The sequence below is a fragment of the Microdochium trichocladiopsis genome (genome assembly GCF_020744255.1).
Source record: "Microdochium trichocladiopsis strain MPI-CAGE-CH-0230 chromosome Unknown B0I36scaffold_6, whole genome shotgun sequence".
Classification (NCBI taxonomy): Eukaryota; Fungi; Ascomycota; class Sordariomycetes; order Xylariales; family Microdochiaceae; genus Microdochium; species Microdochium trichocladiopsis.
The window spans coordinates 744693-767491 of record NW_025763549.1 but is presented as its reverse complement, the minus strand read 5'-3'; the positions used below and the strand labels follow the sequence as shown (position 1 = coordinate 767491).

At 57.6% G+C, this 22799-nt stretch overlaps 8 protein-coding genes across 8 annotated transcripts; 6 read left to right on the top strand and 2 right to left on the bottom strand.

Annotated features, from left to right (window-relative positions):
- The first annotated feature begins 8 nt into the window (after positions 1-8).
- Positions 9-2026, top strand: B0I36DRAFT_324867 (major facilitator superfamily domain-containing protein). The gene is made up of 3 exons (XM_046154170.1): positions 9-800; positions 867-1395; positions 1476-2026. Exons 1-3 carry the CDS (start codon positions 117-119, stop codon positions 1970-1972), a joined length of 1710 nt encoding a protein of 569 aa, XP_046011311.1. The 5' UTR covers positions 9-116; the 3' UTR covers positions 1973-2026.
- Positions 2027-3632: 1606 nt separating this feature from the next.
- On the top strand, positions 3633-5188 carry B0I36DRAFT_324865 (uncharacterized protein). Its single transcript, XM_046154169.1, has one exon. The coding sequence runs from the start codon at positions 3943-3945 to the stop codon at positions 5005-5007; it is 1065 nt and encodes a 354-aa protein (XP_046011310.1). The 5' UTR covers positions 3633-3942; the 3' UTR covers positions 5008-5188.
- Positions 5189-5946: 758 nt separating this feature from the next.
- Positions 5947-7337, top strand: B0I36DRAFT_431919 (uncharacterized protein; the record flags this gene model as incomplete). The annotated part of the gene is made up of 3 exons (XM_046162604.1): positions 5947-6574; positions 6992-7083; positions 7196-7337. 3 exons carry the CDS (start codon positions 5947-5949, stop codon positions 7334-7336), a joined length of 861 nt encoding a protein of 286 aa, XP_046011309.1.
- A 2085-nt stretch (positions 7338-9422) lies between these two features.
- Positions 9423-12698, top strand: B0I36DRAFT_363621 (uncharacterized protein; the record flags this gene model as incomplete). Its single annotated transcript, XM_046158833.1, has 1 exon — positions 9423-12698. One exon carries the CDS (start codon positions 9423-9425, stop codon positions 12696-12698), a length of 3276 nt encoding a protein of 1091 aa, XP_046011308.1.
- Positions 12699-13654: 956 nt separating this feature from the next.
- B0I36DRAFT_324861 (Golgi transport complex subunit 5-domain-containing protein) lies at positions 13655-15386 on the top strand. The gene has a single exon (XM_046154168.1). The coding sequence runs from the start codon at positions 13814-13816 to the stop codon at positions 15230-15232; it is 1419 nt and encodes a 472-aa protein (XP_046011307.1). The 5' UTR covers positions 13655-13813; the 3' UTR covers positions 15233-15386.
- A 293-nt stretch (positions 15387-15679) lies between these two features.
- Positions 15680-16541, bottom strand: B0I36DRAFT_127535 (uncharacterized protein). The gene has a single exon (XM_046148147.1). The coding sequence runs from the start codon at positions 16475-16477 to the stop codon at positions 15815-15817; it is 663 nt and encodes a 220-aa protein (XP_046011306.1). The 5' UTR covers positions 16478-16541; the 3' UTR covers positions 15680-15814.
- A 1068-nt stretch (positions 16542-17609) lies between these two features.
- B0I36DRAFT_244515 (family 20 glycosyltransferase) lies at positions 17610-20357 on the top strand (the record flags this gene model as incomplete). Its single annotated transcript, XM_046150063.1, has 3 exons — positions 17610-17753; positions 17834-19766; positions 19828-20357. The coding sequence occupies 3 exons, from the start codon at positions 17610-17612 to the stop codon at positions 20355-20357; spliced, it is 2607 nt and encodes an 868-aa protein (XP_046011305.1).
- Positions 20358-20733: 376 nt separating this feature from the next.
- Positions 20734-22389, bottom strand: B0I36DRAFT_245444 (uncharacterized protein; the record flags this gene model as incomplete). Its single annotated transcript, XM_046150155.1, has 2 exons — positions 20734-21033; positions 21133-22389. The coding sequence occupies 2 exons, from the start codon at positions 22387-22389 to the stop codon at positions 20734-20736; spliced, it is 1557 nt and encodes a 518-aa protein (XP_046011304.1).
- Positions 22390-22799: the final 410 nt, after the last annotated feature.

Sequence of the window (22799 nt, the reverse complement as noted above, 5' to 3'; positions counted from 1 at the left end):
CAAACACCCCTTCAACAACACCATGCCATGTCTGCTCGATCCTAACGGCCTGGCACATTGCACTGCCCCAGAAGCATCGCCGTGCACTCACCTCCGCAGGCATTCAGGCAGTCAGTATGGCGGGCTTGTTCTCTGGTAGACCAGGCTCCAGGCCAGGCGAGCACGACGGCCACCACAATGGACCCCAACACACCTCATCCTCACCCTCAACAACAACCCGCAGCGCTGCCGGCGAGCTGCTGCGCAAGAAGAGCGGCGATTATGGCCGCATCGCCGTGACACCCGAGGACGACCGCCGCGTGCTCAGGCGCGTCGACTCTGTCCTCCTGCCCATCATGCTCACCGTCTACTTCCTCCAGGTCGCCGACAAGACGACCCTCTCGTACAGCTCCGTGTTCGGCCTCATCGAGGACATCGGCCTCGAGGGCGATCAGTACAGCTGGCTCGGCTCCATCGTCTATCTCGCCCAGCTCATCATGCAGTTCCCCTTGGCCTGGCTGCTTGTCCGGCTGCCCATCGCCAAGTTCACCAGTGTCATGGTGCTGCTGTGGGGCACCACGCTGTGCCTGATGGCTGCGACGCACGACTTTGGCAGCATGATGGTCGCCCGGTTCTGTCTGGGCGCGTTCGAGGCCACGATTGGGCCCAGCTTTGTGGCCATCACGGCCATGTGGTGGAAGCGTGGCGAGCAGACCAACCGCACGAGCTACTGGTATGCCATGAACGGCGTCGCTGGCACGCTGGGAAGCTTGATAACCTACGGCATCGGGCACATCCAGTCTTCACTGCGGCCATACCAGGTACGAGATGCCATGCTTAATTGAAGGCCTTGTTGTAGACCTGGAGACGCTGACGGGAACAACCAGCTCATCTTTCTCTTCTTTGGTTTTACAACAATCGCCTTTAGCTTCATCATGCTCCTGTATATGCCAGACTCTCCCATGGAGGCCAAGTTTCTCGACGACCATGACAGACTGGTCGCAATCGAGAGACTTAGGGTAAACCAGATGGGCAGTGTGTCCCGCGAGTGGCGTGGTGACCACCTTCGAGAAGCCATCTTTGATCTCAAGACGTGGCTCTGGTTCGGCCTCATGCTCGCCATCAGCATCCCGTCGGGTGGGATCAACACCTTCGGCCCGCTCATCATCAGCACGTTCGGGTTCGACAAGTTTCAGACCACCTTGTTCAACATGCCCTATGGTGTGATCCAGGGAATCGCAATCCTGGGGGGCTCATATCTAGCCACAAAGTGGAAGAGAAAGGGCATCATCATCATGTGGCTTTGCTGCCCCGTCATCGTAGGCTACACAATCATGCTCGCGCTGCCACACGATGCCAGCCATCAGGCATCACTGCTATTTGGCTACTATCTCATGTCTATATATCCTGGCATAAGTACGTCATGGGAAATGCCACTGCAAGCCTTTAGATTGCCCGCCGTCTTGTACACATGCTGACGAGTCACCTCGACGTAGCACCGCTCCTATACTCGTGGTCAACGCAGAACACCGCCGGCGACACGAAAAGCAAATGCACCAACGCAATCTTGTTCCTCGGCCAGAGTCTTGGCAACATCATCGGCCCCTTGCTGTACAGCCAGGCCGACGCCCCGGCGTACTCGCGCGGCCTGGCATGCAACCTACTCATGTTCGTCGCGGTGATTTTGCTATCCATGGTGACGAGCGTGCATCTGCACCGGCTAAACAAGAAGCATGCGCGGATGCGCGTGGCGGTGGGGAAGAGCGCGGTGATTATTGACACTAGTCTTGACAGCCCAGAAGAGGCTGCAACGCGGAAGCGGGATGGCGGGCGTGTGGTGCAAGACGAGGCGAGCGAGAGCTTGATGGCCCGGGCTGCTGAGGAGGGCGATGGCCACCGGGCCAGCCGGGAACGGAGCAGTGAGAGGGTCGGCGACCACGCCTTTGACGATCTCACGGATCTCAAAAACGAAGAGTTTGTCTTTGTGCTATGACGCGGGCCGTCATTGACATAACTCAAACCTCAAGACAATACATTATTCCCGAGAGTGCGACGGCTGGCAGGAACGCAATTGTGATGTCGACCTGCTTGTGTGACTGCGTGTGGTCTCGGGGCCAGTGTGCCGCCCCTGCACAGGGTTGGTTGGTTGGTGGCTCAGCTGCATCTTGATTCCTGGGCAAATAAATGCCTGGCGGCGCTTCTCCCGAAGGCCTTTCAACCCAGTCCCATTCGCCAGATATTTTGCGTACAAGGCTCCCCTTTAAAGATTCTTACGTTGCTTATTGTTTGTTCGATCTCTCAAACCCACGCGGCGAAGATTCTCTGCCGCAAATATCAATCAGTGCACTGAACTGAGTCCTGCAGATCTGCTAACCATCCCGGCTCCCATCCACGGCCAACCCAGCAGGTGCCTTCCGCCACGCGAAGCCTGCAAGAAGACGGAATAACTAATGCACACGGAAGAATATCTAGCAGAACACACATTGCGAGAGATGCAGCGAGAGCAAGTCACAGACCCAATCTTCCAAGACCTGACCTGGCTGCCCGGCTTCGATGCGTCCAAGGTACATCGCCCTGCCGACCCCGAGACGCTCATGGTCATGGGCCACGTGATCCTGTGGCACGTGCCGACGAAGGCGAACGCGAGGGACCACGCCCCCGCGGGCATCCGGAAGCTGTTCCTGGCCGCGTCCCTGACGTACATGAACGTCCAGCAGGACCGGGCGGCCATGGCGGTGACGGCGGCGGCGGGTCGGGATGTGGAGCGGCCGCAGGAGCACGACTGGTTCTGGGAGCTCGTGCGCAACGAGCTGTGCTTTGAGAGGCAGCTGCTGTGGGTGCCGTCGCATGTGGTCCGCCTGCTCGTACAGTTCTATCACAGAGGCTTTGATGCTGTCCTTGGGGCCAAGATCTTGGATCTGTCCCAGCATGGGCCGGTTAGGGGCGTGCTGGTCGCCATGGCTGAGTGGCTCGCGCTGACGACGCCAGAAACACGGAGTTTTGAGATCCGCAAGACGTTTGCTTCCAGTCGTAAGCGCAAGGCTGTTGAAGAGAGGAGTCCCTCGCCCGAGGTGAAAGTCGAGCCCGTAGCATACAGGACGCCATCACCCGTGTTAGTCGAGCAGGACAGCCCGCTGCTCGGGAACGGCAGCCTCCACAGCCATGCTTTCCGCTCAAAAGAAGAGTGCAAGCTCACATCTATGCCGCCTGAGAGGAAACACCAGGACGAGCCAGCTTCCAGGGGCGAAAAATATGCAACACAAAATGACACCGAAGACGACGACGATGCTGTCGCGAGCATCGAAAAGACCATCCAATACATCCAGATCTCCATGGACCGCAAGTTCAAGGACGTAGAACCACAGACGGGGCACCTGACATCATACGCCGAGAGCCGCATCGAAGCTCTTGTCGAGGTGCTGCACGCGATGACGCTGGCGGGCAACCTCGGCAGGGCGCCGCTCAAGGTGGCTGCTGATTTGCGCACGCTCGCGGAAAAGGCCGAGAAGATGACCCGGGAAGGGTCGCCCTTGACGGGATGTATGCTTCTTACTGCGGATAAGATTGATGGTAAGTTGGCATTTTCTGTGGTCGCAAGGGGTCGGCGATTTATGCTGATATTGCGTAGAGAAATTTCGTGATAGCCAGCAGAAGAGGAGATCAGCTGAGCCCGATGCAGGAACTTGAAAGCGGGCAATGTGAAATCTTGGCCCGAGCAATGGAAGCGAGGACCCCCAAGCTTGCAGCCAGTGCGGCACAGATGAGTCCTGACGCAGCTCTGGCCAAGCTCAATACCACGGCCACACAATAATTCAGAACACGAAGCAAGAGTACAGACCCAACAAGCGTGGCCGGGGCGGCCACTTGTTGATAAAACCGTTCAGCCTGTTCCGCAACCATAACATCAAATTCGCGCGGCCATCACTTCAGCAGAACCAGCACGACGACGTATTCAACGACATCATGGCTTCCGCTGGGAACCCGCAAGACGACGCAGCAGAGGCCGAGGCCGACAGGATTTCAGCTGCTCATCAGAAAGCTCTGGAACGCGCGAAGGAAGATGAAATCTACCGAGCTCTCACGAGCATCGACGGGTTCGACGCGACAGCCTCATGTCGACCTCGTCCTGCTGAGCTGCTTGGCATGGCCAAATTCCTACTGCACAAAGACGCTGGACTTTCACAAGGTCAAGACAAGTTTATGAAGGCAGTCTTTGAAGTCTTCTATGCCGCCAACACCGTGCTGAGGTCGCATAGAGCCCACAACACCAGAACGGACCAGAGCCAGAGCGGAAAGGAGTCGACCGCAGCAAGCAAACCCCACGAACAAGCCTGGTTCTGGGTTCTCGTGCGCCGAGAGCTCAAAAGCAGTCATGGACATGAAGATATTAAGCACGAACATCTTCGTTTGGTTGTTTCGTTCTACTCAGCAGGATTTCACGGAGTCTTCATGAGTGACTCACTGCAACTTTCTGGGTGCGGCAGCAGAAGCCTACTCTTCTTCGCTCTGGCAGAATGGCACATGCTTGTGGACAACTATCGGTGTACACTTCGCCTGACACGAAACAGCCATGATTCTGGTAATAAGCGTCCGAGGGAGCAAGAAGACCATGGTTATATGGAGCCTCGACATGAAAATACACTCCCCGAAGATGTTACCGCCTTACTTCGGTCGATGAATCTTCCTCCCCAGAGAAAAATGGCAAGGAAATGGACGTACGCGGAGAAATTACACACGATGACGCACCATCTGAAAGACTTATGGAACAGTCTACAGTCACAATCACGGATCTCCCAAGGATCTTTTATCTACATGTTCGAGGGACTCTTGGACCTCGAAAATGTTGTGATCAAATCTACAGTTCTCAAAAGATCTCTGATCGCATATGCTTCTGGAGTATCCTCGAGTAACCAAATGAAAACCTTACAGGCAGCAACGGTAGCCGCAACGATATCAACAAGGATACTTCTGGACGAAGACGAGCGGGGAGTAAAGCCTACCACTAAGGCGATGGGAGAGCACCGCTGAAGGATCGCCCAGTCATGATCAAAGTTGGAGCAGATATAATAGCCCAGGAGTGTGCGTCGACAAGTGCATGATGAGGCTATTCACGAAATCCTGAGATCGCGTAACATAATTGTCGGTCAAGCCCAAGAACTCGATCAGGGGGATAATGTAGAGAATAGCAGCTACGTTATGTCAGTTACAGAGAATGCAAAATGTATTACTACCTTTGGTCGTACATTGTGGATTGTAGCCATCAGATCAGACGTCAAGCCCGAACGCCAAAGGGAGCGGACTGTAGCTTGCCCTTCTTTTCGCAACGTCGCCACATCTCAATCGTAAAGCCCATTCTGCCACTCGCCATTGGAGGCCGCAGACCATTCGTACCTCTCCAGCAAATATGAATTACAACAATGTCCATATAAACAGCTCCACCAATGCTGCGCCAGAAGCAAAGACGTTTGCAGATCTACCTAGCACAGACAGTTTTGACTTCGGCAATTACCCTCCCAAGCTTGATAGTAGGGAATGAGCTCGTTCCATGAAGTCCTCTTGTACCACAATCGCGATCTGCCAGTAGCTTACTGCGTCTCGTCGACACTGGACAAGATTGCGACCGTGTCTTGAACGACCCTCAAGAAAGATGCAACACTGAACTCAAACCGAGACAATACATTCTGGCAAGTCGTAGCAGAGCAGATCCTCGCAACCGCGAGTCTCCCTCTCACAGCAAATCAGACAGACCCTGAGTGAAATCATCGCAATCTAATCATTTGCGTTCCAATCTGCGCATCACGCCGCCAAAACCTACGACTCGAGCCAACTTTTCTAGGCAGGGACGGGAGCATAGCGCCGTGGTTATATGCCGACAACCAAGTTCATCACATCATTGCGATCGGACGTCGGAACGATACCAATCATTGGAGAGCACGAATTTGGGTGCATACCGAAGCAACGGTCATCATGGAATCACCGACCTGGCAAGGACATCACAGCTGCCTGAAGACTGAAGCACAGGTCGAAAAGACTTTATTTCACGAAGCCAGACCAAACTGCGACGAAGCTCTTCATGGAGGTAACATCGCAACCCGACAGCTAGAAGAGCTCAAAGCGACGGTTTCACAGGCTCAGCAAAGCATCACAGCTCTTGGAGCAGAGGTAGCTGCCAAAGAAACTCTCATCACCGCATTGCGACAGAAGCTGGCAGCTCTCGAGAGTGATTCAGCGAATCAGAGCCAACTTCACCGGCTTGAAGCCCTGCACCGCGAGCAGGATCATGCCGAACTTCGTGTCCAGATGAACAATCTCGGTCAGGACCTGGGAAAATTTAAGGCTGAGGCAGCAGTCAATCTGAAACTCGCCAATCAGAGACAGAAGAAGCTGGCAGAGTACGAGGACATCATCAAAGAACTACGAGAAGAAGCAAAGACAACTGCAGAAGCCCTAAGTTCCATATCCCGCGTCAAGGACAAAAGGCCACAGAACATTGAGCTTTATGACTTACGCATGCAATTGCAGCGGAGCAACAATGCTCTCGAAGCAAATAGAGTCTTGACCAGCAAAGCTCTGAACGGTTGGCGGGCTGAGAAGCGTAAAGTCGCTGGATTACGGAACCGGCTAACAGCGTTCAAGGAAGAGCTTACTTTGATGAGAGGGAAGCTAGAAGGGGGAGCTGCTTATGAGGCTCAGACTGGGGTTGAGCAGCCGACTGGGGAGTTTCTGGGACAAATCACGGGAGATGTCTTGAGCCGAAGCAACACCACATGGCTGCTTGGAACTTCAGCATCCAGAAGGGACGTTGGTTGATACGGCCATTTTACTCCCGGCTTCAGGGAGCAGAAGATGCGCAGTAGCGGACTTCTCCGAAGGAAGTCAGGAGCAAATGCATGCGGACAGTCCCAGTGGAGATGCCAGCATGCAATGGGGACCAGCGTCCCTGGGCGACAGCTGATATGGGGTGACGCCATCAGTCTCTGACGCTCACCGGATAAAACACATCTCTCAACAGCCGCCGGCTATGTGACATCATCGAGCCACGAAGACTGGAAGGCATTTGCCTATTTTCTTTTGCAATTTTCAGACGCAGCAATCAAGCGCCTTGTAAGCAGAGGGCCGCAGCTCATGCGATGAGTCCTGTCTTCATAGAACTACGTATCCAGGTAAATCAGCAGAGCAAGTAGTGCATTGATAACAACATGCCCATAACGTCCAGGTCCACAACATCCGTGGAACTAGACGCTTCTGGATGGAAACCCCCCGACTTCAGATCATTTTGCGATCCTCGCGTGATCATATGTTGCCTCAGGATCTTGGGCGTGGTCAGGCCAAGACATGTGCTTTGCGCCCAAAGTGACCTATCAGCCCGGCGTCTGTGTACTATGGGAGTACAAAATGCAGTGATCTGCAAAACCTTAAGCGCGGGATTTATGCACGCCGAGATGGAGCCCCGGTCATAAATGGAACATTCGATCACGTTGCCGCGTGTTAGGTCTCAGGTGTGATCAAGTTGTGACATTTGTGTAGCCATACGACATCGATACGGAATGAAACATGCGCCATCCTGTCTAGACGGGTGAACTTCCATGACAAGCTCTTTTGCATAAGAACGTCCCGTCACGAAGGCATGGTCACTCAACACCCGTGTAGTGAGGTGGAGATGAAGATAAAAGCTACTGCATTCTTGTGGGCACATGCCGTTGTCCCTTTGCGGGGAGTTTGCTAGTGCATGCGGAGTTTGGTACCACGGTGGAATGCCGTGTTCTGGAGAAGCGTGAAGATCTGTACCCATTTGATTCATCAGGAAAGCAAGGCTTGCGAGGGCTTAGCAGACACCGGGCCCGGCCATGGCCTGCAGGTGATCAGTTGAGAAAACCCTCCTGTCAGGAGCTGTCAGAGCACAAATGCCGATCACGAAAAAAAGCCTGAACAGGGTCAAAATGCCCAAAGTGAGGCGATGCCAGACCGATTGGACGTTGGCCAGGGTCTTGAAGGCTGCTGGTCCTTGCCGGACGGGGCCCGTTAGTCCCACGCGCTAATGCATCGTCCCGGTACGTGCCCAGATGGGCTCGGGGGTGCCGGGAAGTGGACGTCTGGATCCTGGAGAATGGCGGTTCTCACCGGCATGGCTGGGAGAGTGTCGTCACGGCGCAAAGCCTCAGAGGTCATGGCTGCTGACTGCTGTACACGTGGAGGGCCAAGATCACACGACACTGCCTCGCTCCGGTCTCACTTGGGCACCGCTGTGCTTTCAGCTGGCCAAATACCTCGACCAGCAGGCTCCGAGCATGTTGATACCACTGCTGAGATGCGGGTTCACTTGTCATTCCTCACCAAAGCCCACGTTGAGCGGCTGCCAGCATCTTCCCTGCTCGAGCCAACGTTTCTGCAACGGTTGGGCGAATATTGACACCATCACCACGACCGTGTTGCAGTGTTCGTGAAGTGGGTCTGAGTTGCCGTGTCAGGCTTAGCGCATCAAGGTTCCACAACTCGAGGTTGTCAAGTCTTTTCTGCACCAAGTTGGAAATCCAACACGGCATGACCAGCGAGTGATAGAGGTGCTCGTAGCGTCCCAGTCTATGAAAGCTCTTGTGAATTATCGTTCGTGCTGCATATATGTGATTGAAGTGTTTCCCTCGCTTAGTCCAATGTTGGGTAGTGGGTGGCAACTCGATTGGCGTTTCGGGGGCGCCTAACCTGAGCTAAACTGCACTGATGCCCAACGTGGGATCTGCGCTCGCCAGCCATCTCGCCCGGCCCAACTGTCCCAGGACGCGGCCAGGTTGCCCCGGGTTCCAATTTTGGGTCCGCGGAAGACCTGCCGGGGGCATGATTGGCGATTCTGGAATGAGTCAGGCACAACAATCCACCAGCCACGACTCTGCAGCTCATAGGCTGTGTGCAAGCGAAGCTACCGTCTTGACAACCTGAGGTTTGGACGCAGTGCCCGTCACAGGTACAAGGTTTTTTTGACAGTCTGGCATGGGTCATTTCAAGGGTGAGCCGGGGCATTATTGCTGCACAATACGTATTTCAGGTCGCCATGCCGTTTGTCATCTTCCGGTTTGGGTTTACGACTTCTCCCTTTTCTTGCATCGATCCTGCATAACCCAACCACAACACTGCGGCTCCCTATTCACGCACTACTTGTCACCTTGGATCAGGCGACGACACGACAACGGAAAAGAAACAAGGCTGCTACCCTCAGAGTAATCATTGATCTACTCTGATACCCAAAAGCCCCATCCTCCTGCATCTCTTCTAGTTCTACGAAATGCCATACTTTGACAACCACAACTCCATCTACATCCATCCAAGAGAAAGACTGCGTGAACATAGAGGACACTTTGAAGTTCACGATTTCATCTGAATACATCATCCCTGGCTGCACCACGATCGAGAAGAATCCTGAGACTGTATTTCAACAACAAACCACAACCATGAACACGGCAAACAACCGGCCTCGTGTGGACCACCGCAACTCCATGGGACCTCGAGAGAGCTCCGTGCCTTCAACAGGCCCACGGCAGAACCAGCGTTCTCGTCCCAACTCGAGACCAAGCTCGAGACCTCCCCAGCAAAGGCATCAAAGCATAGACGATGCCAGGAGGAGCTTCGACTCAATAGACACACCACCGAGCTGGGCGTCCACACCCGATAGCACCACAACCTCGGACCAAAACACCATGACCGCTGCACCACAGCATCAGCCAGAACCTCGTAGGCGGCCCCTTGTCCCGCCCAAGCCCAAGGACATCTTAAGTAGTGTTCCTCATAAAGACTACTCATCCACGTCTGTCAAGGCCGCTACTGACCACTCTACAGCCAAGCATCCAGTGCGAGGGATCCTGAAGAACCCCGACCCCAAGCGAGACCAAGCTCTTCTCGCCCAGAGGTTCTCTCGTGCTGCACCTCTTGAGCAGCATGCCCCTTCCACACAACCTCCACCGGCCACGGTCTCGCCCCGGAGGCTCGAGCACCCGTCGTCTCAGCAGCATATGGCAGTCGGGAGCACCGACATGTACCATCCACCGATGCCAGGGTCTTACATGGCACCTTACAACAACGGTGGCTACCAGCAACACGACCACCATGACCCGGGCTACGAGTATCTCACGGAGAACCCGTACGACACCTACGACAGCTTTGACGAGTCTGCCAACTCTGAGCTGTCAGCCAGCACGGACGCCACGAGCATCATCTCGGAGCCCAGCACTGTGGACTCGGACGTCTACTACAGGAAGCCCCAGCCCCAGGTCCGCCAAGTCCGCCTGGCACCAACAGTGACCACGACGACGATTGCAACCACGAGCACTCGTCCAAGACAGCAGTCCAGGCCTCAAGTCCGCGGTCCATCATCGTCGACAGACGGCAGCGACATCACGCCCACAGGGCCCGTCACCACGACTGCTCTCCAGAGAACCAACAACAGGAACTCCAACAACAACAACAACAATGGCAAGAACGGCAACACCAAGAACAGCAGCAGCAACAACAACAACAACAATGCCCAGCCCAAACGCACCGTGCACATCCAGATCATGCCCCCTCCGGTGGCACCTCCCGCCCCGCCGCCCAAGAAGGCCATCACTGCCCCTCCAGTCCAGCAGCAAAGCAACAACAATGCCAACAAGGAGCTCGTCCTCGCGGCCCGCCGCGCGGAGCGGGACCTGCTCGAGAAGATCGACGCGCTCGAGAGCGAGACCGAGTCGCTGCACGTCGCCAAGTCGCGGCTGAACCGGGAGCTCGCCGACGCCGCGGACCAGCTGTCCCTGCAGAGCCAGGAGGCCAAGGACGCGGAGCGGCTGCTGCGGCAGGAGCGGCACGGCAAGGACCTCGCGCTCAAGGAGCTCGAGCAGTCGCGCCGGCTCGTGGACGAGGTGAGGAGCAACCTCGACTTCCAGAAGGGCGTACTCAGCGAGGCCGAGAAGGAGCGCGACGGGCTGAGGCTCGTCAAGGCCGAGCTGGAGGCGCAGCTCGTGGAGATTGAGAAGGGGGCGGCGAGGAAGGAGGAGGAGCAGAAGGGCCACTCGGACATGCTGGCCATGCAGATTGCCGCGTTCGAGAAGGCGGCGCTGTCCCTGGAGGCCAGGGTTGCCTCCCTCGCCGGGCAGGTCAAGGACATCACTGGCGAGCGGGATGACCTCAAGGCGGCGTCTGACAAGCAGATGGAGCAAATCCGGGGCCTCGTGGAGGAGCGTGATGGCCTGCTCGTTGCCAAGGTCGAGCTCGAAAAGGCCCAGGCTGACCTTGAGGTCACCATTCAACAGCTTGGCCAGGAGAAGAGCGGTCTGGAGACTGACAAGGGTGCTCTTGAGGCCCAGATCGACGGGTTCAAGAGTGAGGTCAAGGATCTGAACGAAAAGATTGCAGAATGGGCGCCAGAGAAGGCCAAGCTTGAGAACGAGATTGAGGCTGAGAAGGCAGCCAACGATGCCCTATCCAAAGAACTCGAGCTGGAGAAGGAGGCAAAGACTTCGGCCGAGAAGCAACTCGAAGCAGAGAAGACGGCTTCAGAGGATATGAAGAAGACTTTCGAAGCCGTGAAGCAAGAGCTCGAGCAAAAGTCCGAAGCCGACAAGAAGGACGTCCAGGAGAAGTTCGAGGCCGAGAGAGCCGAACTCGAAAAGCAGCTCGCCGACGAGAAGTCTCAATTGGAGACGCAAATCAACGACCTCAAGACCGAGATCACGGACAAGCAGGCCGAAATCGACCGCCTCACCATCGACCTTGGTGGTGCCAAGGCGGCAAACGTGTCTCTCGCCCACCAGCGGCTCGAGGTCGACGCCAAGCTGTGCAACACACGGGTCGAGCTCGACACTACAAAGGCAGAGCTCGACACGACCAAGAGCGAGCTCGCAGATGTCAATGACAGCAAGGCTGCTCTGGCGACAGACTACGACTCGCTCATGACGCGCGCCTCAGAGCTGGACGGCAAGATCGAGCAGCTCGAGGAAAAAGCTGCAGAACTTGAAAAGCTGCAGGCTGAGCACAAGGAGCTTGAGGAACGCTCCAACAGTCTTCAGGCCGAGCTGAGCGCAGTTCAAGAACAGCTTACACAAGCTCAGGCTCAAGCCGCCGCCGCGCCAGCAGCTGAAGAACCTGCCGCTGATCAGCCGGAATCGGCCGAGCCCGCCGAGGTCTTGGGTCAGATTATCGTCGAGGAGGAGAACGAAGACTCAGCGCCTCAGCCCGACGAGCCAGCACCTCAGGCCGCCGAGCCAGCACCACAGCCACCCGCTGCTGCTGTTCCAGACCCGGAACTGACATCCAAGCTTGCCGCCCTCGAGGCCCGCAACGTCGAGCTTGAGGTCGAGGCCGCCAAGGTCCCCGACCTTGTCCAGCGGGCAACCCGTGCAGCCGAGCTGGGCGCCCAGATCGCGACGCTGACTAGCGACCTCGATGCGGCACACGCCGCGCACGCACCGTGCGGGCAGACCATCGCAGACCTCCAGGCGCAAATCACTTCCCTTCAGGCCTCTGCGGCCGCGGCTTCTTTGATGGGCCCGGCCTCGCCTGGGATCGGGCCAAAGGAGGGCAGCAGACCGCCTTCGAGGAGCGACTCGAGACGGCGCGCCAAGAACGGCGTGGCCAACCACGTGAGATCGCGCAGCACCAGTATGGTGTTTGTCCGCAAGCCTCAAGACCGCAGTGGTACTGTGACCGTCATGACGAAAGAGGCTCTCCGGGGAAGGGGGAGCGATGATTCTTCGTGAGCAACGGTGGTTGCAGAAATACAAAGAAGGGGACGAAGCGGGGACACGTGAAGCATGTGCCACAATGACGACGTTCCCGAATGACACCGACACGCTTCAGCAGCAACGACAGCCTATGATCTTTCATTTGTCCTGATTTCTTACAGCGTTCTGTTCTTTTTCCTTCATGGTTCGGCTAGCAATGAGCGTTTTTCGTCCTTTCCTTGGTAATATGTTCTCCCAACGTCTAGTCATTTTTCATAATAATTTGTCTTTCTTCTGTACCTTTTTGTTGGCGCCTCTTTCTTTCTTTATTGGTATTTCGAAAAGCATCATAGCCCTAGCCACGCGTGTATCTTCACTTTGTAATACATTTTCTATCATACATTGAAAAATTGCCTGAGCATCACTGGTTATACTTTCCAATTTCGCACGGATACATGGATTTCCTGTATTATTCTCCCTTTCTCAATCCGGACCAATCATCCTGGTGATCGTTCCTGCAAGACCACGAACGTACGTATAGAGAAAATTCAATCAAAAGTTATGCACGCCCACCGCTTGAAGCTTTGTTTAAGGAATGTTGTACTCCTTGCGATGGTGTTGGCCTTAATGTGAAGGAGCGTTTCTGGTATCTCGACGGACTGCCGGATGAATTAAAGGCATCTCAACTGAAAATCAGATTCATTGAATAAATATGCGAAGCTCTATGTCTTTTCCGCCACTTGGAAAGCCTTCAGAAGTGTTGTTATGTTATTAGATTTGTAAAACACACATTGTGTAAGTCAATATCTACAGCAGCCTCACTGGAATCCCCAGTTGGGCAGCTAGGGCGGGAGAGCTTATGTGCGTTTGGTGTGTGTGAGTGTGTGTGAGTGTGTGTGGTGGGGCAGCCGCTGGTCCCTGGCTAACAGCAAGCTGTCAGAAGCTCTCGTTGTACCTGGCGAGCTCCAGCACATCTCTTAATTAGCCACAAACCAAAAAGTCCAACAACGCAACAACATCGAAGCTCGACTCGAAGCCCAATCGCAAATCTACGCCCGCCTTCGTCTCCTCAGACTACGTCAGCGTAGATACGGAGTCGGCAGCCATACCTGCACCACCCAACACAGCGCAACACACAACACATTCACACAATGGCCGACGATGAGCAAGAACAAGACGCCGCAGCGTCGTACATTGACTACGAGACCTTCCTCGCGCCCGACTTCAGCCCTTCGGCGTTTGCAAACGTGCTCGTGCTCGCGACCAACAACCCCAACGACACACCCCTCGACCTCTCCACGCCCCTGTCCAAGGTCCTCTTTGACGCCCAAGAGGTCGACTCGCACATCGACTCCCTCACCACCCGCTCCGCCCTCCCGCTGCTCACCCACACGAGAGAGCAGACCGACGCGAGCGGGCGCATCATCGCCGAGATCGACAGCCAGGTCAAGTCGCTCAACGACAGCTACAAGCAGCTCGAGCGGCAGGTCATCCAGAAGCACGCCGAGGCGGACCAGGTCCGGCTCGTCGCCAGCCGGCTATGGGAGACGCTGCGGCTGGGCCGGTCCGTGGCGCGGTGTCTTCAGCTAGGGAGGCAGCTCGAGGTGCAGCACTCGGAGACCCTCGCGGGGTCCACGGCGGGCGGGGCGGGAGTCGTCGCGGCCGCGCTGAGGAAGGAGGACCACCGGGCCATCGTGCGGTGCGCGAACACGCTCGTCTCGCTGCGCGAGGTGCTCGACCGGACGGCGCCGGGCGAGGAGGGACACGGGCTCGACAGGGTCACAGCGATCCGGTCACTGCGGGACGGCGTCATTGGCCCCGTGGACAGGTCGGTCAAGAACGCGTCGGAGCAGATGATACGCGAGTTCTCGGTGGGCTCCGCATCGGGCGCGGCGACGTACGCGCAGAGCGAGGAGACCAAGGCGCGCACCGTGTCCGCCATGACGGCGCTGTACCTCCTATCACCGACACAAGGGATCAGGCCGGACAAGTGGACGCCCACGCTGCTCCTGCAGGCCCTGGAGGTGTACCTGCGCAACTCGCTCCAGAGCTCCGTGGCCAGCATGGCGAGGTCGCTCGCGACGCTGCCCTCGCTGGACCGCACGCTGGCCGAGGTCGCGGCGCGGTGTCAGAACATCATTGCGCTCGAGATTATCCTCGAGACGACGAAGGCGCCGGCTCACCCACTGCTGGCGGGGCAGACAGACAAGTCCGCCGGGAACCTGCTCCAGCCGCTGCTGGCACATCTGGAGACGGGCTCGCTGGCGTCGTACTTCTGGCGCACCATGGCGAGCAACCTGTCACCTAGAGTGCAGGAGATTGTAAACCGCGGCGGAGTATCTGCTCGCACGCTGAGGTCCAATCGCAGCAACGTGGCTGATGCGATACGGGACTGTGTCATCAAGGGCAGCCAGCCGCCAAGCACAATGGTTGCTGCAGGTAAAGGCACCAGCGGCGGCAGTGGTGGTGGTGCAGGTGGTGGTCCTGGGACATCTGGGCCGGCCAAGGGCGGCTGGGAACGTGAGGTCGCGGTCATGGTGGGGAGTGTGACGGGCAGCTTGGGCAGGTGAGGATTGTACAAAGGCCATTCTGGCCGTCTAGAATTGATACCCGGGACGAGCGGGAAGGCAGATGCGAAGGTTGTTGCCCGCCTCTCTCTTGCTGCCGTTCTGTCACGAAATGACGAGCCACGAAGCCAAACCACCCCATTGATGCGCTATAACAGGTTGAACATGTGCCACAGGCGGTATATTGTTGCAATCTCGACTACGCGAGGCGATCGACAACGCTGCAGAGCCGCTGCGCCAGTAATGTTTGGCCCACATAAGAGACTGACACAGAATTGACCGCAGCCAGACGAGATGTGACGGTGCCGAACCCATTCATGGAATCCTGATCGTGTTGCAGGAGGCAGGCTCCTAACTACGCGTACTCTCGATGTCTAGAAGGGACCAGAAACCGCCAACAATGCTCCGGTTAGTGCGGCCGTGAAGCACCAGCAATGCACGCCAGGAACAGGCCATCCCTGTCGACCCGACGAGAAACCCCCACCAGGTGCAGGGTGGGCCGGATACGTCATTCTCCCCCTCTGGCACTTTCCGGCTCGCGGTCTATTCTTGGATCCGCCGTCTGGGCGATGTTTTGTCTCGTGTTTAGGCGCAGATGGGCTCAGAGACTGGTTTTGAGAAGTTTGAGCTCGGCCTACACAAGAGCCCATCCCGCGGTCTGCCATGTGCCATGAAGATGGTGGAGGGGCAGCAAAGGTGATGGGTGGTGGGATGTGAGACTGCTGGTGCCATCAACCGATGGGATCGGCAGGGCCGCCCTGCCATGCTGCCACCGCAAACCAGGCACATGGCGGGATGGGCCATTTGGGATTGCTGGGCCTTTGATTTCCTCGGATTTCCAAGGCACATTGCCGGCCCGCTCTTGCGAGAAGCGGGCAGCCAAGGCCCAAGAGGGTGTCCCACGTGGGGCTGCCTGCGGCTGCAGGCGCGTCGTCGACCAGCAGCGATGAGGAGAACCAGTAGAAGGAGAGAGACACGGGTGAACAAAGACCAGCGGGCGACGATGCGCCTTGGCCAGCGTGCAGGGGTGCGGGAGCAAAGCCTCCTGGCTGCCCACGGCCACAGCCTGCGCGTTCTGGGGCTGAACGGGGTGGATGGAGGGGCACGGGCAGAGACAAGAGAATGCTCTGACGGCATCGAGCAGTCAGTCTGATTTAACCGGGCCTGGTCTGGTCTGGTCTGATCTGATCTGACCTGACATGTGCTGAACTGAACTGACTCTGGGCGGCTCACGGCTGGCGCTGCCATCTGAGTCAGGAGAGTCAGTCAGGCACGGGTAGAAATGCTCGAGGGCAAGATGACGAGAGATGACCATACCCGCCCACAATCGCATTGTGACCGCCCCGTTGCAGAAGTCTGATTACCTGCCCGGCCAGGCATGATTAGTTCCTGCCTGCCTGCACACCGCAAACTGGCGGACATAGTACAGTAGGACCGGGACTGGGACCGCTGGCTGGGCCTGGCCTGGCCCTCGTCCCCCCAGTGTTGCGGCCCCGCTCCCCACCCAAGCTTGCAGCTTCCGTCTTCCCACCACCGCCGTCAGTTTCGCCGATGGCCCTCCGCTTCACATGTCGCCTAATTAGCACAGGTCCTGTCCTCTCTCGCTCTCTCTATCGCCCTCTCTCGTCCGTGTTGGTCATTCTTCTTCCCTTGCCGTCTTCTTCTTCTTCTTCTTCTTCTCCCCTTCGGCTCACACCCCGGCCAGTCGTTGCCATTCCTACACAGCAGTTTGCACGACGGCTGTCACGACCCTCGCACAACGACGTTGCTACCGCCGTACATGATACCTACACCTCCAGCAGCCGCCAAACCTTAGCTTGCCCAACGAGCTCAGCTGCCCCTCCACCTGAGCTGGGCTTGACCAACACTTGGCCGCAGGGCTGATCGTGCCAGTCAGCTCGACAGAAACAACCCCCGTTACAGACAGTCACGGACTCCCAGTTCACGTCCCGCATAAGATTCCACGGTGGGCAGCATGGCGGACGACAACAAAGCCGCCGCAACCGGCTCCCGGCCCGACCCCGTCATTGTCCGCGCCACCGCCGACGCCTCTCAAGACTCGTCCATCACCGGGGCTCAGGACGGTGAGTCTCCAGAGCTCGCCCACGAGCGCCCCGAGATCAACCAGGTCCCCGTCACCCCCGGCATCCACCACATGACATACCATAAGAGGACGTCAGAGAGCGAGTCGGACGAGCGCAGCTATACGCCTGGCTACTTTACCAAGAATCCTGTCAGCAGCAACCAGACTCGGCAGCTGCCCTCGTCCTCTGCGACCGTCGAATCCCCCTCCCAGATTGAGGGCACAGAGCCGCAAAGGCCAGTCTCTCCCTCCGACCTGGTGCGCGGTGCCACGTCGAATCATGAGGTTCTCCGCCGTATGAGCTTGTCAAAGCAGCCCGCGCGCAAGGAATCCATTACAGACTTCCAATCCGCCGCGCCAGACTTGGCCCTCACTGGCAACATCATCTCCGCCACTTTCCTCACACCGCACTCTCTCAGATACCACAAGGACGGCACATGGGTACGTAGGCAGAACAATGGAGCCACTGCGACGAACGCGATCTGCGACATGATGCTGACTCTGCTGGTGCACTACTGCAGGAAACCGGAGTACGGCGCGGACAGTCTGCTCTGCTCGACTCTTTCGTATACCTCTCGTCCGACGAAACACCATGGCAGCACACGGTTGTGGCTTGGACGGGCGAGATCGATCGTCCCCTTGACCACCTTACCGCCGACACAGGACCGAAATCGACTGCAGACATTCGTGGTGCGACGCACCTCTCTGCTCCGATTCCCGTGCCTGGCGATGCGCCCCCCACACCACCAGCGGTCGATGGTCTCTGGATCCCTGCTGAGCACAAAGCCAAGCTGGAATCCCAGCTAGCCCACGACAGCCAGGTCAAGACCATCCCGGTGTGGCTGTGCGACGATGACGACAACCACGATGATGGAATCCTTCTCAAAGACCAGGAGCGGTGGAGAAGGTACGCCGAGCATGAGCTGTACACGCTCCTGCACTACAAGCAGCACGAGCCCAGCAACGGGAACTCGGAGCGCATAGAGTGGGCTGACTACTACCGTGCCAATCTCAAATTCGCCAACAAGATCATCGAGACTTACAAGCCAGGCGATGTCGTCATCATTCACGACTACTACCTCATGCTCCTCCCCAGCATGCTCCGGCAGCGGGTCCCGAGCATGTATATCGCTTTCTTCCTGCACTGCCCTTTCCCCAGCAGCGAGTTTCTGCGCTGCCTGCCGCGGAGGAAGGAGGTGCTGGAGGGCGTTCTGGGCTCCAACCTTGTCGGCTTCCAGTCCTACAGCTACTCGCGACACTTTTCTTCTTGCTGCACGCGCATTTTGCAATATCCCTCCGACTCCCTCGGCATCGATGCTTACGGAGTACGTGTCGAGGTCGGGGTCTTCCCCATTGGCATTGATGCAGCCAAGGCAGAAGAAACTGCCTTCTCGAAGGAGGTTACTGAGAAGTACCTGGCGCTACGCAAGATGTACGAGGGCAAAAAGCTTATTGTCGGTCGCGACCGTCTGGGAAGTGTCCGCGGCGTGGTTCAGAAGCTGATGGCTTATGAGCGCTTCCTGGAGCTGTACCCCGAGTGGAGAGGCAATGTCGTTCTCGTGCAGGTGACGTCGCCTACCACAATCAGCGAGGAGAAGGATGACGCAGAGAGCAAGATCGCATCCCAAGTCAACCAGCTCGTCATGAGGATCAATGGCACACATGGAAATCTCGAGTTCTCACCTGTGCAGCACTTCCCACAGTACCTGCAGCGCGACGAGTACTTTGCCCTACTCCGTGCGGCTGACATAGGTCTTATCACCTCTGTGCGCGACGGCATGAACACCACCAGCTTGGAATATGTGGTGTGTCAGCGCGACACACATGGCCCGCTGATCTTGTCCGAGTTCAGTGGGACAGCCGGTAGCCTTCGGGACGCCATCCACATCAACCCCTGGGACCTGACGGACGTTGCCAAGCAAATCGACAATGCCCTGTCAATGTCCAACGAGATGCGCCTGGCGATGCAGCACAGCCTCTACCGGCACGTTACCACGCACAACGTCCAGAATTGGATCAGCAAGTTCATTCGGAAGCTGGTTGGCACGCTCGCCTCCACCAGCAAGAACATGATGACCCCGCTGCTTGACACGACCAAGTTGCTTCAGCAATACCGCAAGGCGGGCAGGCGACTGTTCATGTTCGACTATGATGGCACTCTGACTCCGATCGTACGAGAGCCTAGTGCGGCTATCCCGACCGAGAGGCTGATTCAGACTCTCAAGTCGCTCGCCGCGGATCCGCAAAACGCCGTCTGGGTCATTTCTGGCAGAGACCAGGAGTTCTTGGAGCAGCATCTCGGCCACATATCAGAAATCGGATTCAGTGCCGAGCACGGCAGCTTTATTCGGCAGCCAGGCGAGAATACTTGGGCTAATCTTGCTGAGCAATTCGACATGGGCTGGCAGGCTGAGGTCATGGAGGTGTTCCAGAAGTGGACAGACAGAGTTAATGGTAAGTATTGTGCATAAATATGTGCGTCGACTCCGGGAAAAATGCTAACTCATTGTGACAGGCTCGTTTATCGAACGGAAGCGCTGCGCTCTGACCTGGCACTACCGCCAAGCCGATCAGGAGCAAGCTTTGCATGCTGCCCAGCAAGCACACAAGGAGCTCCTGGCCGGCGTTTCCAAGAGGTGGGACGTCGAGGTCATGGAAGGCAAAGCCAACCTGGAGGTGCGCCCTACGTTCATCAACAAGGGCGAGATTGCCAAGCGGCTGGTCCACGAGCACCACGCGGACAGCGATAAGAATGGCAAACTCGAGTTTGTCTACTGCCTGGGTGACGACTTCACAGACGAGGACATGTTCCGTGCGTTGAACACGGTCAGCGGCCAACTTATGGATCCCGAGTACATCTTCACTTCGACGGTCGGTCCCAGTAGCAAGGTCACCCTAGCAAAGTACCATCTGCTGGAGCCCAAGGACGTCATCAACAGTGTCGCCTTGCTTACTGGTGTTGGTCAGAGTGGTATGCCCGAGGAGCAACTGGCCGCCGTCAACCTTGCCGCCACTGCGGCCGTGGACGGAAAGCTTCCCGAGTGAGAAAAGACTTTGCCAAAGGAGCCGCGGCGTTGCCATTCGCGCTGGCTTGGGCATGACGACGGGATGAGTCTATGAGTGAATGTGCTTTCTTGGCTCTAGCTTTCGGGGGGTTAATTGGATCTGGTGTTTCATCATGATTATCAAACTAGCTATTAGATGGGGGAGAAAGACTAGAGCGGTCGAGGATGGTTGCTTCTTCACTGTGATTGCCGGCGAGTTGATTCGGTATAGACCAATAAACGTATGAACACAACGCTGGAACTAACATACAAGTTGGTCGTGACTATCATCGCGCGCTGAACGGTCCCTGGTGCAAATACATTCATTTTTATCATGATGTCCAAAAGGACACTCCTCCTCCTCCTCCTCCTCCTCCTCACTGGCCCGTCGCTGCAAGCGTCTCCTGGCCCGTTGAGTGGCCCATGGCCTCGGTCACCGTGTCAAATACCTTGCCGCCCAGGTCCCGGCCGCCGCGGCCCTGGTGGTTGGTCACCTGCACCACGACGCGCTTGTACGTCGTTAGCCTGGGCGTGCCGTCGTCCCGGACGCTCAGGATAAAGTGCAGGACCTGGCCCTTTGGTAGCGGCTGGCCGGTGAGGATGTCTACTGCGCACTTCTCGGGGGGCGGGATGGTGACTTTGACGATAGCACCGGCGCCCGCGGCTGCGGCCAGTGTCTTGTTCTGGCTCTGTGTGTCCGTTGTGTCTGTTGTGCCTGTTGTGCCTGTTGTGGTTGTGGTGGTGGTGTTGGCGGTGGAGGAGGAGGAGGAAGCCACCGGCACGAACTCGACGTCCGGCACCGCCGGCCAGTGCACCAAGGATCCGGTGGTCGTGGGCTCCTTGTAATGGTACCACGCAAACTCGAGCCGGTCCTCTTCGTCGGGGTCGTATGACGCAGAGGCGTCGAGAATCACCTCGCTCCCGGCCTCGGCGTCGATGTAGTAAGCCTCGGCGCCGGGTCCGCTGTCGTTGACGCTGACGACGGGGGCGTGGTTCACGCCGCTCCGCTCCGGGGACAGCGTCCAGCGCATGCGCGCCGCAAAATCGTTCTGGTACGCCTCGCGCCAGCGCCAGATGGACGCCTTGCCAGACAGGTGTGTCGCGCCGTCCTTGCCGACCACGGCGTCCCGGGTGTCCGCATAGTGCCTCGAGGACCCGCCCAGGTCGACCAGGCCGTACCGGCCGCCCCAGGAGCCCCAGGACGGCTGCTCGGGCACGCCGAGCCCGTTCGGGATGAGGTACAGGAAGGTTGGAGTATCTCCCTCCATGATGAACGAGACGTCTGGGTACACGGCGCCCAGCGGGCTGCCGCTCTGCTGGATGTTGGTGGCCAGCCATTCCTTGGACACGAGCGACGTGTCCGGCCCGCCCGCATCGAGCGACTTCATGAGCAGGTCGCCGGAGATGCCGGTCCAGGTGGCGTTGCCGTACTCGCCCCAGGCGTGGAGGGAGCAGATGTACAGGACATCCGGGAAGGTGACGCGGATCCAGGCGCCGCAGTCGTCCTGGTCGCTGATTGTGTAGACGCGGAGCTTGGCGCGGAACGCCTGCGCCGCGGCCACGGGGCGGGTCTCCTGGACGTGCTTGAGAGCCTGGGCGAGCACGTTGACGCCACCCCAGGAGAGAACCCAGAGAGGCTGGTCAGAGGCGTCGGCGCGGTCGATGAGGAGCTGGGCGCCCTCGCTGAGTGGGTAGTCCTCGGCGAGGGCCTGGCGGCCGTAGACGGGCGGGCCGGACTTGATGTTGGACGCGAGGTATTCTGCGGCCGGGTACGGATTGGCCGGGTGGACGTGGGCGTTGAGGTTGTCGACGACCCTGGCATAGGCGCTGACGATGGAGTGCATGTCCTCTGGGTGCACGCGTGTGCGCATCCAGCACGAGGTGCAGGCGACAAGACCCTGGATGTCGAGCTCGTTGGCATATGTCAACAACCGCACCATCGACTGTGCATCGTCGGGTTCGTTGGATATGTCGGACACGATGAAGACACGGGGCCTGTGCTTGACATATCGGAGGCGGGACTGGTCGGTCATTTTGGGAGGGTGAGGAGGGGAAGCTGTCGTCGTTCGTGAACTTGGTTGATGCTAGGCTGAGCGGAGCATGCTGGAGCGAATATGCTAGTTGGCGGTCGTCGCAGAATCCAAAGCTGACACTATGACAGGGTACTGGACGAGCTCGGTCTTCCCGCGATCTGTACGGGGGATTTCCTATTTCTAGCCAAGACAAGCTGTGTCGCCTTGTCGCCTCGAGGATGTGACATCGTGGGGGACGGGCGTCGTCCACCAGCGGGGAATGGGGAAACGTCCCAATAAGGCAATTGGAGGCTCCACGGCAGCCCGATTGGGAGTGGCGTGTGGTTGCGGATGCGGGGACCCGGCTTCTCCTGGAATCCCCAGAGCTTGCTCACTCTTCAGGCAAATGGCCTGACCTGGCACGCTACTGC

Bases quoted from the DNA above. Each gene is read 5' to 3' on its own strand.
- B0I36DRAFT_324867 (XM_046154170.1), top strand. From the start codon at position 117: ATGGCGGGCTTGTTCTCTGGTAGACCAGGCTCCAGGCCAGGCGAGCAC. The intron at 801-866 runs GTACGAGATGCC...GGGAACAACCAG, and splicing joins CTTCACTGCGGCCATACCAG to CTCATCTTTCTCTTCTTTGG. The intron at 1,396-1,475 runs GTACGTCATGGG...ACCTCGACGTAG, and splicing joins GTCTATATATCCTGGCATAA to CACCGCTCCTATACTCGTGG.
- B0I36DRAFT_324861 (XM_046154168.1), top strand. From the start codon at position 13,814: ATGGCCGACGATGAGCAAGAACAAGACGCCGCAGCGTCGTACATTGAC.
- B0I36DRAFT_127535 (XM_046148147.1), bottom strand. From the start codon at position 16,477: ATGGCAGCGCCAGCCGTGAGCCGCCCAGAGTCAGTTCAGTTCAGCACA.
- B0I36DRAFT_324865 (XM_046154169.1), top strand. From the start codon at position 3,943: ATGGCTTCCGCTGGGAACCCGCAAGACGACGCAGCAGAGGCCGAGGCC.